At 49.2% G+C, this 19,622-nt stretch overlaps 1 protein-coding gene across 3 annotated transcripts in view; it reads right to left on the bottom strand.

The window, feature by feature from the left end:
• The window catches only part of LOC105735085 (LIM domain only protein 3), a 65,579-nt gene that overhangs the window by 26,233 nt on the left and 19,724 nt on the right, over window positions 1-19,622 (bottom strand). For 2 of the 3 annotated variants that reach the window (XM_086906993.1, XM_086906995.1), the window contains exons 2-4: window positions 2,678-2,805; window positions 2,436-2,573; window positions 1,589-1,714 (exon numbers count right to left, since the gene is read on the bottom strand). In XM_086906993.1, the coding sequence (XP_086763119.1) occupies window positions 1,589-1,714; window positions 2,436-2,573; window positions 2,678-2,760 (347 nt within the window). In that variant the 5' untranslated portion in view covers window positions 2,761-2,805. The remainder of the gene's footprint in view (window positions 1-1,588; window positions 1,715-2,435; window positions 2,574-2,677; window positions 2,806-19,622) is intronic. The other variant, XM_086906994.1, reaches the window with a different exon arrangement.

Raw genomic sequence — 19,622 nt, 5'->3', positions numbered from 1 at the left:
AGAAACTATACTTTCCACGTATCTTTAACCAGTAATCGGCTTCGCTCGATGGTCACGTGCTTCCCGTAGGAGCGCGCCGAGCTAACCTTTCCCCGTGCGGCTCCATATCCTTCCATTCTTTCTTTCTTTTTCTTTCTTTCTTTCCCCCCCCCTCCTCCTCCTCCTTCTATTTTCACTCTCGGCCCCGTGATCGCGATACCAGCCCCGTTTACATGCTGCAAAAAAAAAATTCTATTTTTAATAGCGGATTATATTTTAAATTCACCTCGTTCGATCCGCCTCTACTACCAAACTAACCTCGAGCTCGAGCGAAAAGAAGCGTTCCTAGCCGTTCTTCTCTAGGAGCAGAAAGGTCGAAGAAATGTCGCGGTTTGACATTAGAGTTAAATGCCGAGTCGCTCTTGCCAACGACCTGACCGAACGCGAGTCTCGTATTTCCCTATTTTTCCCTTCCTTTCGAGCGCGATCGATGCGCCCTCTCTTTCTCTCTCTCCCGTTAATTTGGTTTCGGCCGTAGAATTCGAATATCGGAGGAAATAATTCCGGCAGGAAAATTAATTAATTTGCTAATTTCGGATTATCGGGACGCGCAACGAAACGTCTCTCGGCGAGTCGGGCGGATATTTGGGCCGCGCGCCCTCGGGATTCGTTAGTTTTCCGGGAAATTAGTGAGCATGATTTGCATCTGACGTACACCTCGAGGCGTCTACACGTCGCTCGCATAGTTCGCAACTCCCGACTTTCCTCTCGCGATCTCCTCTCCTCTCTCAGATGTCTCAACCGCGAACGACGCCCTCACGTCAATTATACCCGTCAAGGGAGGGAAATTTCATCGGAGGACTTGTTCGTTGTAACTTGCGTTGTAACGGATCCAGTTTTTCAGCGATTTCAATTTCGGAACGGAACGACGCAGGTTTCGAGAGATTGCGTTCCGTGCGCGTTTTCGCTTTATATATGTTTCGATGTGAAAATAAACGATGAGAAATATATTTGGGGGGAAATCGACAAAGGAGGGAAATTACGAGAGGAGGGTGTAATTAATCCGACTTTATTGCTCGAGAGAGAGAGAGAGAGAGAGAGAGAGAGACTTTTACTCACGGCTTCTCGATTCTTGCGCCGATTATCTTCATCCGCCGGATTCACCGAGGTGTTTCGACTTAAACACAGACTCGAACGAGCTTCGAGCTTAACTTGGTTGTTGTGAATAAGTAAGCGAAGTGTTGCGAAGTGCTGCAGAAGTTTAGCCAAGCCCCCAGGCGCACGGCCGGGTTGGCTCGAATTAAATTGTTATACGGATGAGCTGCCACGACGAATACTTCGCAGCGACTTTCCCACCATCCTCGGGTGTGAATGTTTAATCACAGCCTCACCCTCCCTTATTATTTATTATAACACAATATCGCTGCCGCGTCTAAAACTCGATCGTCGCCTCGATCCAACTGATCTCGATGATTCGCAACAACTTCGATTTCACGATTTCAAAAAAACGTTTCCTTCGAATTTTTCCCTTTTTTTTTTCGATCGATAGTCGGTACAGCTCGAAACGTTCGTGAGAGAACGTTGCAAGAGATCGTAACACTCCTCTTACCTGTAGTTACATTGTTGACACGCAAAGCACTCCAAATGGTAGACGTTCGTCCTCGCCCTCATCACCATCTCGAAGGCCGGAATGGTTTTGTTACAGGCCGCGCAGTGGCCGGTGAGTCCAAACAATCTGTCGCAAATTGAAAAAACAAAAGCCTAACCGACTTGTTATTGCTGTAAGAAATTAGAGAAAGAAGAATCGAAGATATCGTCTCTCATCGACAACCGATATCTCGTGCCTCTTTCGATATATACGTTCGTATACGCGTGTATCGTGCGTTATCCCCGCCAACGATGACATCGTTGGGCAGACTTTTAGCTCGGAGTTGGAACAAGAATCAATAAGCTTAAGGACGAACCACGAATATGCCATCTTCAAATATTGGGCCATTAATAAAGGGCATGGTGGTGGTGGTGGTGGTGGTGGTGGTGGTGGGTTCGATAGCGAAGGTTCCTCGCAGACGCGCCACCTGCGCGTGTTCCCTCGGGACTTTGTAATCTCAACACGGTTTATTTGCCCTCGCCTGTTTATATGGGACGTGGATGTATTCAATAAGGGAAACTCATCTGTAAAATTCGATTTGTTGCTTCCGTTCGCCGCCGTCGAGGACTGCCCGTACGTGGCCGTGCTTAACGTCTCCTTTTCCACTTTGCCCTTTATTGACGTCCCAATACACCGCGACACAATGAAATATGAAACGTCAACGTTGTCGGAGGGCAGAATGGAATTACAATATTATACATATATATATATATATATGGATTTCCGATTCTTTCGCGAATACATATATTATATATATGTATATTAATAGGTCGAAAGAAGAGGGGGAAAAAAAGGTGACGTAGCTTACTTCAAATAATCCTTCTTGCACAATATCAGATTAGATTTTATGTAAAGCGAGGGACCAGCTTCCACGAGTCTACAATTGCAACTGTTGCACTTTAAGCAATCCTCGTGCCAGAACATGTCCAACACTTTGAGAAGATACCTGTCGAATTGGAAAAATCTTGTGTAAAAATCTTGGAAGATAGAGGAAAGGAAAGTTTTCGAAAAGAAATCGGCTAATAATATTATTCGCCTGAAATTATTTACCTTTCTGTAATTACCTCTCCGCAACCACCGCACTCCCGTTGCACAGCCCCGCTCTTGCTCGGCTCGCTTTTCGTCCCATCCATTGCGGCTTCGCTCGCTCACTTTTCGATTATTATTATTCCAGTGTCCTGCAACACGAGCGAAACACCTCGATTGATCACCGCGCCAACTTCAAACAAACAAAGTGTAAACGAACGAGCATTAATCCCGTGGCCGTAATTGATCGATTAATTTTAGTTCGTGTCGACAGCCGATTAGCGAAGGTGTGGGGAATCGTGTGGAATCGAACGATCGAGGTACAATCGCGTACGCAAGCTTGATACGCGACAAGTTGGTACGGCATATGGTTTGCCACGGTGGAGGAGAAACTTGGCCTCGTCTACGAGCAATTAGAGTTACAGGTTGAGAATTTAACGGCGCGGTTAGTGCCATCTGTGTCCATCGTGGGTGCGGGCGCCTCCTCTGCCCACCCTCCGCCCGCCTCTTTCTCGCGCGATGCGGTCAGAGTTTAGAATCGAATTAGTTTGACCCTCTCTTCTCTCCACTTATTGCGCGTTTAAGCGGCACCGGTCCCCGGGACAACCGCCGGCTTGTCGGGTAACGGCTGCGCGAGCTTCCCGATAAACATTAATTGTTTTCGCCCAAAGACGTATGTATAATCCACCCCTGCCCGCCGTTTAAACGAAATTTCGGGGTTTAACGTTTATTTAATCGCCACCGTTTGCCTTCTCCCCGTTCCATTTTATCCATTCACCCGGCCCGTTATTGAAACGTTCGAAAATATCGGCCGGTTTTTCCGACGATAAGTTGTAAATAAAAAAGTACAAACACCGGTATTCCAAGTATTCCGCGCGTTTTATATTTCATTTCGCGTTTTTCTTTCGTTCTTTTTCCTCTTCCTCCCCCCCCCCCGCGCTCGATCATTCATTCTCGATCGCAAAATACGACGCGAAACGGAACCGAAGACGAACGGGGAAGGGGAAATAATTATTTCGAATAAGTTATTTCGAAGGTTGGACGAAGGTTCGTCGTTCCGCGCGATTAATCCGGCACACGCTTACTCTTCTTCGCGACAGACTTAAATTCCGCGTCTATGTCCATACACCGGATCCGTTCGATCTCAGCCACCCTGTATATTTACGAGTACCCGCTACGGATGCTATGAGCAAAGTTTGTGCGGTTTCAATATGTCCTCTCCCTCTAGCCTGGACACAATATTACACGGGACGTTAATATCTTCTATGCGGTTGAGACTGCGAAGCAAATATTAATATCCCTGCCCTTTGATACGAATTAATTAATAAAGACGAAATATTTGAAACTCGTGCGCGTTTAGAACCGGATATTTAACCGCTTTCTTCGCCCCGTCTTCGCTCGATCTCGATGCTCTTCCGTTTCTCTTCTCGTTTCAATTAATCCGTTTTTCCACATACACGTGTATTTTATCGTTCCGCCTGGAAGCCTCGAATCTCGTCGACCGTCCAACATCGGACGAGTCGATTAATTACGTTGTCGAAATTATTGCGTTATTGCCGCCCTGATTATCGATATACACCGAATATGATCTAAATAATGGTACAATTATTATGCGTAACCTTATACTCCTACAAGTGTGGTGATTAATGGAATAACTAACTAGCCAGGTAAATTATGCAAACTATTAAATCCGAATGCGCGCAAAGTTGGCCACATAATAATCGCGTTAACGATCGAATCCCCTCCCTTCCCTCCCTCCCTCGTTGAATTTATACGTCGGACGTTAATATATTTTATTGTTATTACAGGTTGATTAAAGTCATCGCCGTTAATACGCCGTTCGGAAAGTATGAGGGTGTACGTACGTTTTGTTCCATCCTCCCCCCCCCTCTCCCCCCCCGTACGTACGCGCATAGAATTGTAGAATGTGTCGCCAATAACGAGCGATGACGCGTTTATAATAATTTGGAAACGAGCGATCGCCGCGGTGCGCACGCGACACTTTCGAGCACGAATGGACGGAACGAGGCGGGAATGGAGAGAACGATTTCGACGATTCCTCTTCGACGAGATTCGACGAGACGCGTTAACATTTATCGTTGCGTAAAAGGTAAGCGAAACGTTGCCAGAAATCCGTGAAAAGTATTTTCGAGTTAGGGATAGCGGAATTCGACCGCGGGAATTCCTGCGGAAGCCAACCTGAATACCACCGACGACCTCGAAAACCTTTGCCAGAGACTGGACGCGGTCGTTCCAAATTTCTCCACTTTGTTCCGCGATTCTCGACGCACTGGCTCGTCGACGAAAGCGGGGAGGGCGTTTTCGCGTTTTCGTGGAGAAGAGAGCGCGCGACAATCACGCCTCGACTCTATTCGACAACTCGAGATTGGCGCGTTTATCGCGGATGCGGTACGCAACTAATGCGCACTTTTTCCCTTTTCGCTTTCGTGGCTTTAATCACTCGGTAGAAGTTAGGTATCGTTGGGAAGCTAGCGAGCTAACGGTGGTAACGGTTCGTTGGAACGTAACCGTGAAGGGTCCATAACGAGAAGAGCCGCTTTCGAAGGGAAAGCGGCTCGCATCGCTGGCGATCTGTTCATCAGCCACGTGATCAGATCATCCACGGGCGCTGCTCCTCAAAGCGACGATAATTCGATTATCTCGTACACGTTCGACAACCGCCGACATGTCCTCCAATTGCTAGATCTCTTCTTGCTTAACCATCTTCCCGAATGTAATTGAATTACTTCCGTGTAATCTGCGTTCACCCATCGGGACCTATCCCTTTTTCCTCGCGTCGAACCAATGACTTTGAACTTCCACTTCGACGTCATCTCACGCAAACGCAACGTCTCGATTAGTCGTATCTCTGTTCGTTGAGAATAGTTTCGAGCGGAGGAAATTGTTGGAGGAAACGTGGAGCTGCGCATTGCGGAGAACGAGGCGCGGTGCAAGATTTCCACCGAAACGAAAACCGTGGAAAGGAGATCTCTTCCTCTCTCTCTCTCTCTCTCTCTCTCTCTCTCTCTCTCTCTCTCTCTCTCTCTCTCTCTATTTATCGACGTAACTGGGCAGTCTCGATGCAGTTCTCAAGGCTCCGCCCTCGCAGCATCCGTGACACTCCCCCCGGAGCACCACCCCTGCGATCCTCTTCAACGCAGGGAAAAACAAAAATTTTCCTCGTTTCCTTGGAGGAGAAAGGTTCGGCGACGGTTCGCCTCGAGACGATACGTCGTTGTGCACACCGACGTTCCACACCGTTTCCGCGCGGGGAAGAAAAGTATTTCGGTTGGGGGAAAAAAAAAATTTGCAACCGGGTTTTCGCAGCCGACGCTCGCGCTTTTGTCTTTAATAATACGCTGCCGCGGAAGCGTTATCTTTTACTTTTAGGACGAGAGCATCCGGTGAGTCGGTCCATTAATTAGGCGGGCCGCATTAAGCCGAGCATTAATATACTCCTGTGGCTGTTTTGTTTTATCCCGCAGGAAGGACCACCCCCTCCGCGGAGGTTGAAGGGGTGGTGGCCAGAAGGGGAAGCGGGGGAATTATTTCGACGGCGGCAGCCTGCTAATCCGTCCTGCCATGCTACCACCTTATCCCGAGAGACTGTTTAAATTCTGTAAATCGTCCCTTCGAATCTTCTCCCTTCCACTCGTTTCGACGAGCCGAAACCGTTACCCGCTAAAAATTAAAGGATTACGCGCGAAAGTGACCAAGCACGCTCGTGTCGATCGGTGAATGCTCTCGCGAAATTTTACGATTCGAGAATTTCCGAATTTCTCGTCATCTTTCTCGAAGGTTTGTTCATCTTTCGTTCGTCAACGTGTATATGTATAATTCGGTAATAGGAAAAATTTTTCCTTTTTTGGAACGAGACGTTTTATTTTTATCGTAGGAAATCGCGTAGATTTAGGCGAGGTGGACACGGAGGAGGTGGACAGAAAACGGTGAAGCGAGTCCGTAACGATGTAATTTAACGGGCCAAAGGAATATTTCCTACGAGAATAAATCTCGCGTAACAGCGCCACTGAAATCCTCGTTTACCCGGCATTCAGCCCTTGCTAATGGGGGTAATTTAAGGGATGTTTTAAGCGGGTCCGTGGCACACGTGAGTCGCACAAAAAGTTCACGTATTACGACCGTGGCCGCGCCGTAATCACGCATTAGCATTCCGAACGGTCGGTGTCGACCGAAAACACACACCGGCTCAGAACACACCGCTTAAACTTTTCCTAACGTTTTCAACGTTCCGACGACCGACGAAAAACAGCCCGCGGCCACGCGGAACCGTCCAAACCCGGATGGAGGAGGGGGAAGGGGTGGTGGAGGGAAGGTGGAAGAGAATTTAATAAAACGAAACAAAGAAACCCGCGAGAAACTCGTGCTCTCTCTCTCCGATTTGTTCGATTTGTTGAAATGGTGATTCGAGTATCGCGCGTAATAAAAATTCGATTTTGTCGACTCGAGTCGGTGACGACGCGATTCTCTCTCTCGACCGCGATGGAAATAACGTTAAGACGAAGCGGTTGGTCTTGAGCAGTCATCCTTCCGGATAATTTTCGCCCTTCCCGCGTTTTAAGGGCAACGGAAACGACGTAACGGACAAACGGTCTGTTTAACAAGTTCTTTCGCGCCGATAAACGCGAGGCCGCCTCTCCACTCTTTTTCCCTTCATATTTGCCGTCCCCTTCTCGGCGGACCGCGGTTAATGAAATTCTAGTCAGGTCGCGGCATTCTTTCGTCAGGTGGCAATGCCATCTCCTCCTCCTTCTCCTCCTTCCCACGTCGCGTTTTCGTCGTCGTCGTCGTTCCTTCCTCGTTCTTCCACCCGTTTTTTCTAACCCATTCGTGGCCTCATCTCTCTGTCTCTCCTTCCTCTCGCTATCTCTCCATCTCCGACTCACCCACCTCTGTTCCGCCCTCTCTTCCGGCGCGGAGAGACAAAGAGAGAGAAAGGGAGGATGGCCGCAGTCTTGTGGAGTAGCGCGGAGGGCAGGGGTAACGGGGTTTGCGTACGTCGTGACGCGGAGGGTCGGTGGCTGAAATGGGGTGGTGTGCAGTCAGATTACGCTAAGCTATGCCCGTACGTGCTCGCATGGAAGTTCCACCCCTCACCGGGGTTTGCCACCCCGCTTGGGAAAATGTATTTATTGTTGTTTGTCCAGCGTTCTGTGTATGGCCACCAGCGGGGAGAGAGAGAGAGAGAGAGGGGTGGGAGGTTGGAGGGAGTAAACGGTGACCGGCGAGGTGAGGGTGTGGGCGCGGGTGTGGTAGGGCAGAGAATCGCCCGAGGTTGAAGTTGAAAAAAAAATTGCCCGGGGACGACCGCTAGGATGCCGAGCATAAATTTAAGCGACACTCGCACCTCTTCTCCGCCCACCCTCGCCGATCCTTCTTCCCTTCTCTCTCTCTCTCTCTCTCTCTCTTTCTTTTTTTTTTTTTTGTTTTCTTTCTCCTCTTCTATTTTTTCCGATTTCAATTCCATCCCGGCCATCCCGCTTAAATACATCGGGATTATGCCGCGCCGGATACCTATTTCAGTCAAATGGAGAAAATCCTCGTCATCGAGCCTCCAAGTGAATTTTTTCCCATCTTCGTTTCCCTTTAAACCCGACCGTTGAAGATAAATCTCTTTTCCTTTTCCTCTCTCTTCTCCATACTACTTTTTCTACTTCTTCTTCCTCTTTTTTCCCTTTTTTTTCTGGAAATCCCTCCCTCGTCTTCGTTTCACGAGTTTGGAAAAATTCGTAGCCGAAATTTTCTCTCGCGATTCTCGTTCCGTCCCTTTCCCTCTAGTTTTCCGGTCGACGCGATTGATGGCCGCGATTCAACGAACGCTAATTACGCAGCGATAGGAAGCGATCGAAACGGCCCTTATCGCGGACGTGGACTTGGTGGAACGGTCGCGGACCCGATACGTGGCCAATGCCGACGACAAAGGGGCTGAGGTTGTAACTACTTCGAAAACTTTTATCTCGCAGGATTAATGGACGGATTAAAGTATTTGCGGCGGGATGCGGCCTGATTGGGGTAAATCGTGGTGGGATTAGAACTTGATTGGCTAATTTGTAAGTGTCCCCGGCAGCCGGGCGCACGAACTTAACGATCGATCGGTGTCCTCCTTCCACGTACGTGCTCAGCAATTCTCGCTCCGCAGACATTGACACGGGAGGAACGGAGGGAGGGAGGGAGGGGGAAAGGGGATGGGCCCCGTTACGCGGATAATCTTGCCCGACCGATCCGTTTTTTTTTTTCCTTTCCTTTCTTTTCTTTTTTGCCTTATTTATCTGCGTCCGAATCGTCGTCGTGATCTACTACGACGCGTGTAGTTGAAATAACGTAGTTACCGTTTAACTGTTACTGAATCGACTCGAGAATTTGGAGATGTTGCCATTTTCAAAATCGTCGAAATCCTCGATTTCTTTCGTTTCGTTGTTTAAAGAAATGACAAGGCTGTTTCGAACATTCCCTGATATAGTCAACACAGCTCGAAGACGATCGATGTATACTCGATTTATATATCGTTCTCGAATCTGTGCACCGCGGAACGAAGAACCAGTCCGACTGTTGGAGATTACGTCGCTTCCATCTCGAGTGGTCAAGGCTACTTAATGTGCGGTCGGTGCATGCGGCCGGGCGTTAGACTGATTTACATCGTATCCCTTTACCGAAAGCGAGTGCTAGGCAGGGAACTGTGGTCAGCCGAGAGATGTAGCCCGTGATCGAGAGCCATCGATTCGCATGTTCTACCTATCCTACGGTGGAATCCCACCCGTGTACATCGCACCGAGTCAAAAATTAAATCGATACGATATTTCTCCGAAATCGATCGAGAAGACGCTGTACGAATCGAAATGCAAAATTCTTCAGAAGAAGAAGAAGAAGAAGAAGAAGAAAGAAAAAGAACGAGAGGAGAACAACCGTCACGTTTTTCGCCGCTATTTAGATCGACATCGAGAACACGCCGGATGGAAAGACTCTTGCCGCTCACCGAAGCCCCATCACGCATAACTCACGACCCTTGTTTCGCGGTTGATCGACGTTTCGAAATATTTCCCAACTGAGAGGCGTCCAGACGTTGCGCCACGGCGTGTCCAGCTTCCTGTCTCCTTACAATTCGCGGACAGTTCCTAGCCGCCAGGACCGCCGAGTGTCGGGACAAAACCGGTCTCTCCGGTGATGGACTCGCGGAAGATAAGGGAGAGCATTCATGACAAAGACAAAACGCGTCGGTCGGTGTAAAACACACGTACGTGCCACCCTGTGCTCCCCACCCTTCTCCTCCTCCTCCATCTCCTCCCGCAATCGTTCGTTCGTTTGCCGTTTAGCGCGACGCCGCGAGACAATGAGCGAAAACTTTTATTATTAATGTTTGGCCGCAAGATAAGGCCGGTTGAAGCGAGCCGCGCCACCCTTCCTCCACGTCCCCGTCCGATTCTCCAACCCTTCTCTCTCCGACTTCTTCGCATTTTTCGCTTTACTTTACTACGCTCGCTTCTCCCTCCCTTTTTCGTTCCCTCTCCTCTTATCATCCGGAAAATACGGAAGATGAAATTAGAGCGGAGCGTGGACGACGAATCGAACGAATCGTGCGTGTCTCGTTCCCGCGTCGATCCTCGACGATCAATCTGGAAATTAGCATTTTGACAGTTTCGTGGCGGGATCGTTGAATTTCGGGGAGAAGTTTCCGGGAGAAATTTCCACCAACGATTTAATTAGCATTCCTACGAGTCCGTCCGTAAATCAAACGCAAGAGCGGAGAGGAAAGGAACGCTCTCCCGAGAGAAAGGATCTCAACCCTTGAAGAATGTTTATTAATTGTTTTACCTCGTTCGTGGTGTATATACCGTTTTATACATATATATATATATTCAGCTTCAAAAGTCGTAGGTCGAACCGTAAGCTGAGCGGTATGAATATTCGCGAGCGAGGAGGGAGAGCGATTAACTTCGGCCGGCCTCCGGTTTCGTCCGGATAACTCATTCAAGACGGTCTCGCCGCAATAAGACGAAGGTCCGGACGCTCGGGACATATTCTCGGTCGTTGCGCGTGAGTTAGGACCGCTCGAGGAACGGTTAGCCGTTAGCAGTTGGTCGGTAAATAACCTGGACACCCTCCGCAGACCACCCCCCTGGATGGACGCGCTATCTTAGAAACGTTCCGCGTCTAACTTTGAACCGGATCGCTTCTAGGCCGGCTTGGTTTCACGAACACCGACCCGCAACCTCGACCGGACAAATTACTAATAAATCTCTTGCCTGTTGCGATCGATCCTTCTCCTTCGTTTGGTCGGTGACGTTGACCAGTTCCATTCCATTCCTCCCGTGCGGAGGGAGATGATTAAACGAGGCGCGAGAGATGGAAAATGGAGCGTTTCGATGGATTTTTCCATCCGACGAATGCGGTTCGATGTCGAAGACAAAGGGGATTACGCGGAAGAGAGAGAGAGAGAGAGAGAGAGATCTCGGGCAAGCATCCCTTACGGCGCCCCTTTGTGAAGTAGTTTCGTTATTGACCGGTCGAAGAGTACAACTCGTTCCACGGAAGAACACTTAATTCGAGCGGTGCTCCGTTAAAGCGATGACAGGAAACGTCAGGCCGCCACCACGGTCGGTGATATATCGATATATTCGCGGACAAGTGTCCGTGTTTGGGGGGGGAGGGGAGGGGGGAGGACGATGGAACGCGCGCACACGAACGCCTGGCCAGGAAGAAGACTGGACTCTCCGTCGCGTGTAAACGGTACTTGTTGATTCTTCGATCGAGATGATCGATCTGGTTGGAATTATTGCTCCGAAATAATACTTGGGTTAAACTCTCGTCGGGGTCCCTTTGATCGATCTCTTCGAACGGACGGATGCTCGAACGAAAGTTCGAAGTTCTCTAAAGCGAAGGAAAATAGGGGAAAGGATACTTGGTATTCGCTCGATTCGGAAGAATCGTACGTTCGTCAATTCGAAATTATATATGTAAGGGGAAACAAAGTGGTTGGGTATCGATATTCTTCTTAAATTGTATCGGTCAACGGATCGGATCGTCCCGTTAATTAACTCTGAAATCGCTAATTTACCGGTGATAATGTACGCGCGGCTCTCTAACAGGCTTTATGGAGTAGAATGGGGTATACGGAGAATAATCGGACAGGACAGAGCAGTTAGGATAGCCTGTGAACCAGCCGATAGCGGCAAATGACCATTGCTGACACCAACATCGTCTCGGTGTACGCTTCGATAATTATATACGCGTCTACACAAGCGAGCAGGAGTGCTATGTCAGCCTTTACTTAGGACTCTAATGACCGGGCTTCGTCGGATACCGGCCAGATAACGTAATTACATCAACAAAAATGGCTCGAGTGATGATAAACAAAGCGGTTTGTCCCATAACGAACCGTTCCACTGTTATACGAAGATAACGCGGACTTTTGACGTTATACAAAATAACCCCCCTTCCCCCCCGCTCTCTCGCTCTCTTTCTCTCGGTGCGCGCGACACCTCGCCGCGTGTGATGATGAGCGTGTGGCACGTATACGCTGTCCACGTACGATTCTTGGTGACGAGGATGACTTTTGAAAAAAGCGTGAATGGTAAACGGGGATCGTACACGGGTGTAGGAGTGGATCGAACGAGCGCCAATCCTGATTCGAATAGGAAAAAGAAAGGTCAACCGAGTTATTGTTTTCGTGATGAATGCACATAAAATAATGAAACCTCGAAAGTACACTGGGAGGTCTGAGGGGAGAGGAGGAGGAGGGGAACGAAAAAGAAAGAAAAAAAAATATATATATATATATATACATACATATATATCGCGCGTAATACGAGCGACAGCGCCATAGGGGTTCCACACGGTTCGCGTATACCCGGCCCGAGTATTTATTGTCCATGGTCAACGACCAAGATGATACGGATCCCGTTAAACGTCACGGACAAGAGATTCGCCCCTGCCTTCGGTACTTCGGATTTATCGCAAGTTTAACATTACACAGAAGTTGGAAACGGCGCGAGGGATTCCGCCCAGGATATTTATACCGTTTGAATGCGCGTACGAGGATCATTCTAATGGTTTTATTATACTGATACCCGCGGGATTTCTTGGTGGACGCATTCGCACCCCGATTCCCGTTTCCACGAATTCAATCGTGGATCTCCTCCTCGCTCGCGGATATTCCCGCCGACAGAGACCTCGCCACCGCAAACTCTTCCATTCCTCGTCCTCCCTTCTAATAAATCGTGAATTTAATTTCCAACCGATGACTCTTTCGAAAAAAAGAGATGGTATTGTATTAAGAGGTTACATAATCTGGCAATGTATCATCGGCCGGGTGTTAACAGAGCGAGGAATAGAAAAGGCGGGTGTTAAGACATTATTGGCCACTCGAACGGGAGCGCGAAATCCCCCACGATCGAGGAGCCCCCCCCCCTCTCTCTCTCTCTCCCCTATTGAATCGGAACCGGGCAAACGGACGACAGTGTGACAGCGAGCCCGATGGGGATGGCGGTGGTGGTGGTGGTGGTGGTGGTGGTTCGAGGTGAGAGCCGATGGAAGGTCCTGGAACGTGGTTCCGGCGCATCTTTCCTATCGAGGAGGACGATTTATCATCCCGAACGTTCCATAGGAATATTGAATACGACAAGATAATCTCTCGACACCCTTCTTCGTCCCCCCCCCTCCCCCCTTTCTGCCAGCATGACCGACAGCATCCCCGTTTTGCGGTAGCGGCGTAGTAAACGGTCGTGCTTAATGTACCGCACCGACCGATAAGCCGCTATACCGTCGTCGTGACGTGGCCTCTAGTTTTTGCCAAGCAAAAACGCAAACGTGGTGCACCCTTTCTTCGGGTTGACGATCCTCTCCTGGTTGACAGCGTGGCACCAGTCACTGACAGAACTCGTTATCGTTACCCACGTGTACTCTTTCTCTCTCTCTCTCTCTCTCTCTATCTCTATCTATCTATCTATCTATCTCTCTGTGTTCACGGTCAAACGTATATGACGCACGGGTTATACGCGAAAAGGGTTCGTTCTCTCTCTTCCGCGCCCTGCACGTCACCGCGCCTCCTCCCCCCTTCCCCACCTCTGTCCACTTTCCAAATATTTCTGCGCGATATCATCGCTGTTATTATCGCGACCCCAATTACACCGCGGATGAAGTAGAACGTGGCGGCGTAATAATTGAAAATTTTATCGTCCATTCGTCCATTACCGAGGATCTAAAACGTTTAAAACCGAGATACGGGATACGGGATAGGATACGATCTGTCTGCCTGTGAGAATTGTCCATTTTTCCTCCCACCTCGCTCTATCCACACAAGGATAAGAGCTACCTGGTGGTATTTTCACGAAGTGGATAGTAGTAGAGCCGGTTGAAACGTCGCGAGTCGAGCTTATCTCTCTCTCTCTCTCTCTCTCTACGCCTCTACTCTACGTTGGAAATTCGAACCACGCGAAGATAGCGATCGGCGAGGCTTAATTATGCGGCCCGGGCGGATCGCAGTTATGCTAATCCGACTCTATTAATAAGGACTCGGAGCCAAAGATCTGGAGAAGATCGTTGTAACGTAGCCTTAACCCTTTGCCGGCCTTTGCCTCTTCGAGTTAACCACACCCCCTCCAAAACGTTTCGAGAACTCTTCCTCTCTTCTTCCCCCCTCGCAATACGATCGTTTCGCCCTTCTTGGATCCCGATCTTTTCCACCGCGTGGGAAGATTCGCACGCTTGTTAGAATCATGGTTGAAGGATCGTTGAAGGACGAATTAAGGGACGAAGATTTGGGATTGGTTCGCGTCACGAACAGTCCCCCACCCCCCTCCTTTCGAAAGTGTGACGGGACGATGACACGATGACACGATCGGTTTAACGTGAAATTGAACGAGGAAATTGAAAAAAAAAAAAAAAAAAAAAAAGCGTAGTCTCGACGCGAGATATCGATATAGAGGGAATATAATATCGTTTGGAATATCGTTCGAGTGAAATAAGAATGACGAGACGAGGAGCAACGAGGCAGGTGGGGGGAATAGTGGAAACTAGAAAATGAACGACATGACGATCGTCTAAAGAGACTGATCAGATGATCGGAACAATAATACTCGACGACTCGTATCACGAGCTCGGCGCTCGAACGCGACGGACAAAGGTGCTGTCATCGTTTTGGACGACACGCCGCCGGGCTTTGAATAACCGGAAGTGACACAGGTGTCAAAACAAGTGGATTGTTCTGACAGCCAGTTATCGGTTATCGGCAATTTTCGAATTTATCGGTGCTTCACACAAGACGACGCGATCGCTTCTTCCATTAACGCGAAATACACTCGACCCGACAACCATGATCCAATCCAATTTTTCTATTTTTATATTCCACCAATTTTTATCTCTTTCCTTTTTCTCCTCCTCCTCCTCCTCCTCCTCCTCTTTTCCCCCCTACGATAATCCGACGAATATTGGGGAAATTCTGAAGAGAATCCCGCGCAACGATCGAGCGATTTGGAGAAGTCTGTGCCGGTTAATCGAACGGGACAAGCGCGAGATGGCATCGAACCAAAGCACCGACGGAATACAGATCTTGTGTTTCGCGTCGGGTTGGCGAAAGGGAAAGGGTCGCGAGCGAAGGGAACGGTGTTAGTTTCCGTGGCATTGACGTTTCACAATACAGGCCTGATGCCGTTGACACCCCCATTTGCAACCCCCGGCCGCAATCTCTGCGGAACTGCGTGCTGAAAGTGCGCCAGGCCGAATCTTATTCATCCCCTTCCGCGGCTCTCTTCACGCTGTTTCCTCCTCCGACCTGCCTCGCGTCATTTCGAAACCCATTCTCGCCCCGAAATTCTTCTTTCTCCTCCACCGCCCCATTATTCCTCCAACGCTCCACGGATGTTGGTTCGAACGCACGTCGGATGAACCGGTTGGAGGAGGAGGAGGAGGAGAGACGCGACGACGAAGGAGCTCTGTCCTCTTTTTCACGCGACGAGTTTTATCCCGGCAGAGGAAACGGTGCATGAACTCGCCCCCGTAAAATCTATTATCGGCCCGCTTATCGACGATAATATCCTCGTCGGGGGATAATATCGGCGTTAACCGTCCATCGAGCGATCGAGGTGGCATCGCTATCAGTTGTTTCCGGCTCGCCAACCCGGTTCGGGACGCGAGGCAAGATGGCGTCGATTCAGGCGGCGCGCACGGCCAGCTGGTTTTTCGTGGGTCGCATATGCGCGATCGTGCGCCGATGGAAAAATCGAAGGATTGGTGGGGAGCCCCGATCGGTGGAGAGGAAGCGGAAACGGGGGGGGGGGGGAGGTGGAGTCGGTAGAGTGGCAAGAAATATGATCGCTATAATTTAAATTCAAACGAATGCCGGGGGGCCGGCGCGTCCATCGCCGATGTTCGTTAACACAACGCTGGGTGGGACCGCTGTTATCGCGCAATTAAAAGGGATTACGGGGTTAGAATTTTAAGCATCGAATTAACGCCCGGGCGTAGCTCGAGCCCGCGTTAAAATCTCGTCGATAAAGGAATGCGATCGTTGGTACATGAAATGCGACGGGATAATACCGTCGAATAATAATTAAGCGTCTCTTTGTGCGCGCTCTTACGTATATACGCAACTATAGCGTGTATTACTACGTATTAATCGACGCCATCGTATACTTACTTTCCTCCTCCTCCCCCCCCCTTCCCCCCCCGAATACACGCTGAATCGAATCGAGATTAATTTTTTTTTTTTCTCAAATAAATTTTAACCGATTCCTCGTATAATTTCGGGAATGTACACAGCCAACGTACACTCTCTGTTTCGTTGTCGTCGATTGAATTGAAAATTTGGAAAAAAAAAATATACAAGTATATATGTATACACGTAGATATTTCACGTTCAGTTTAATTGAATTTAATCTCGCGCGAAAACAAAGAATTATTTTTAAGCGACCGTGAACGCGACGCGCGTGGTAATCGCGACGTACGAGACACAATGTCTGGACGAGCGTGGAAGAATCAAAGCGGTCGATGATTTTGTTTATAGTAAATCGGATGGAGCGATGCCGGGAGCGAGGGAGGGATATTTTTCCGTTGCCCCCGGGTATTATCGTTCGCGCCGGTTCATACCGATAATGGCGGGTAGTCAGTCGCGTATGATGCGGCAGAGATAACCGGGCCGATAGGCGAGAACGGAAAATGCGGGCTGCGACCGAAATCCGGCTAATGGTTTCACTGAATCAAACCAGCGCCGCCGTTTAACGGAGCAAACAGACAGAAAATGGAGCGCAACCGCATATAAAGAGTCGATGATAACGAAATGATATATGACTCGGTGCGAATAACAGAGGAGAGAACCGAAACCGACGAGCCTGCCCTTCCCCTCGTCCCCCTACCTCTTCCATCTCTCTCTGCTCTCCTCTCCTCTCCTCTCCTCTCCTCGTCCACGTTGCCCTCTGGCTTTCTGGATAGGGGTTACACGGCTCCCTTCTGTGATTGATCGGCTCCGAGATATACCGGCGGGATATTCACTACGGGATTAAGTGAATGCGCGAACACTTAATAATCCGTATAATATATATATATCTTTCCTATCTTAGAGGTGTTGCAAGCCTCGCGTCCGTACCTTTCTTTCTTCTCGTCTGTTCCAGCTCGATTCGAAACGATATTTTTTTCTTCTTTCGACACTTGTTCACATCCGCTTCGTACGTTTCGAACGAACGACGGATACGGAATCGTTGGATTACCGTTGAAACCGTTTTATGGCCTGTTTAAACGAACGCCGCGTTAGGTGGAAGGTACGGTACAGTTTGTCCTCATATACGATTATCAAGATGAATGCCTGCGATACGTGGTTATGACATCTTGCGAAGATAAAATACGATTAAGCGAAATAAAGATCAATACCTTGCTCCCTCCCCCCCTTCCCGCCCTCCATCTCTCTCTCCGTTAATAAATACGATAGGTGTTGTCGAAATTACATTCGAAACCGGCATTATCCCCGGCGTATAGCCCGATAAATCTATCCTATGGTACACATAAAATTCCTTCTCGCCTCCAGAAACCGCCCCGGTAAAAATATGCGTTCCCGGCGACGCGCGGTTTACCCAACCGTCCCGTAATTATCCTTCCGCTCGATGGCGGGATAATTCGATAACAGGATCGGTTATCGATTCAATTAGCTAAAAGTACCATAAAAACCGGTATCTGGTTCCACGATTAAGAGGAGCTTTAAGAGTCTCGTATATACGTATATATATATATATCTTCATCGAGAGAAAACACGTTTCTTCCTCTCCTCGAGAGGGGTGAAGTACCTCTCTTCATTCGAGATCCTCGAATTCGTCACGTTCACACGTGAGAGATTCGGGAAAAATTAGATTATTCGATTTCGCGACTCGAAGATTCGATAGTCGAGGAGTAAACAAGGAGTGGCGAAAGTGGGTAGCCGTAAACAACCCCCGCGTCGCATGTCGTCCGAGAAGGTACGCCGGCGGGAAGTTAATTCAACGAGCATTATACGCGAGCCGAAGTGGGCCGTTAACGGTGAATAATACTGCAACTATTACCACCAAACGGTGCCCTTACAGAAGAAATACGGCCCCACTCGTACAGGTCGTGCTTAAGAATCGTGCTGGAAGAGACGAGGCGCGAGGAGGAGAAGGTTTGAAGAGAGAGAGAGAGAGAGAGAGAGAGAGAGGGGGGGATGAAGAAAACGTCGGACGATTCGTACGACGAGGTCCTCTAATTCCCGTCTTTATCGCATCTCCAGCGGCCGTACGTTCTAAACGAACGAGAATCTTCGAAGAAAACACGTCTCTCCTTCCTCCCCCTTTATCCCCTTGTCGACTCGATGGGTGTGGATCACGAGCGGCGAATTTCCTCGTAGAAGTGGAACGGAAATGAGACGGTCAACGAAAGGATCGGAGACCAAGGATCGGAGAATCCGATCTTTTCACCGATTCGAAAGAAGCCGCCTCGCGTCCCGGAACCGGGCGATCGCGTAAACCAGCGCGCAGAAACGACCGCTTTAATATTCAATGTTGGTAATAGCCGGACACGAGGTTTAGAATTCGTTCAATTATTCAATCTCGCCAGCTCGTTAGCTCGGTCTAAATCGAGATCTAGGCTATGCCCGGAATTTCCCAGGGAGGAAATCTAAATTTGCCCGGCGTTTGCTTTGAATTTTGCAACGAACGCGAACGAATCGCGACGCGGATTTTCCGTCGCAGTTTATCGATCCGATATGCAGTTTTCCAAAATTCGATCGAGTTCTTCTTTTCGAAGCGCGTTCCGTTTTTCGCTCGAGAGGCTCTTCGAGTTGGAAAATAATCGATCGAGAGGGGCGCGCTTTGAAAATTGAAGCGGAGAGAGAGAGAGAGAGAGAGAGAGAGAGAGGGAGAGACTTTAACGCTGGTTTCCAAGGTCCGAGACTTAAATAATGCATGAAGCGGCGCGGCGGCCGAAAAATGAGCGGCGGACAGAGCCGGAAGGCAGTCCCTTTCTTTCTTCTTTCCTGTCCATCCTGTCGGAAATGAGAACGGAGACAGGCAGCGTGGCACTCATCACTGATTCAGGCCGGACGTCCGGCGGCGGAGATGTTGCGCGGATGCCGTAATTGAATCGTAAGACCGGGCCGAATCGTAGCGTTTTCGCGCTTGTAAACACAGAAACACGCACACACGGGCCGGGTTCGTTCCCCTCCAAGCGACGTTGCGCTTTGGAATTGGACGCGTAGGCGTGTAAACTCAGAGCGAGGCGAGTCAACGCACACGGCCCGCTCTGCAACTCGTCGATTAGCAAGAAACAATTATCGTTCGTTTTACAGCCGCGTTCACGTGGCCGGCCATTCGCGTGCTGCCCACGTTCAACGAATCGCGTGCGAATCCACCCGGCTAACCAACTTACGCTTCTTACCTCCCCGCCGAACTGGGAGAACGAGTTGCTTAGAAGAGTTTCCAAGTTATTCGATTTACACGTCTCGAAACGCAAACGTGTCTTT

Source organism: Apis florea, unplaced genomic scaffold (assembly GCF_048593485.1).
Source record: "Apis florea isolate Af1SG1 unplaced genomic scaffold, ASM4859348v1 contig_2495_pilon, whole genome shotgun sequence".
Taxonomy (NCBI): Eukaryota; Metazoa; Arthropoda; class Insecta; order Hymenoptera; family Apidae; genus Apis; species Apis florea.
This window is presented reverse-complemented; position numbering and strand designations above follow the sequence as displayed.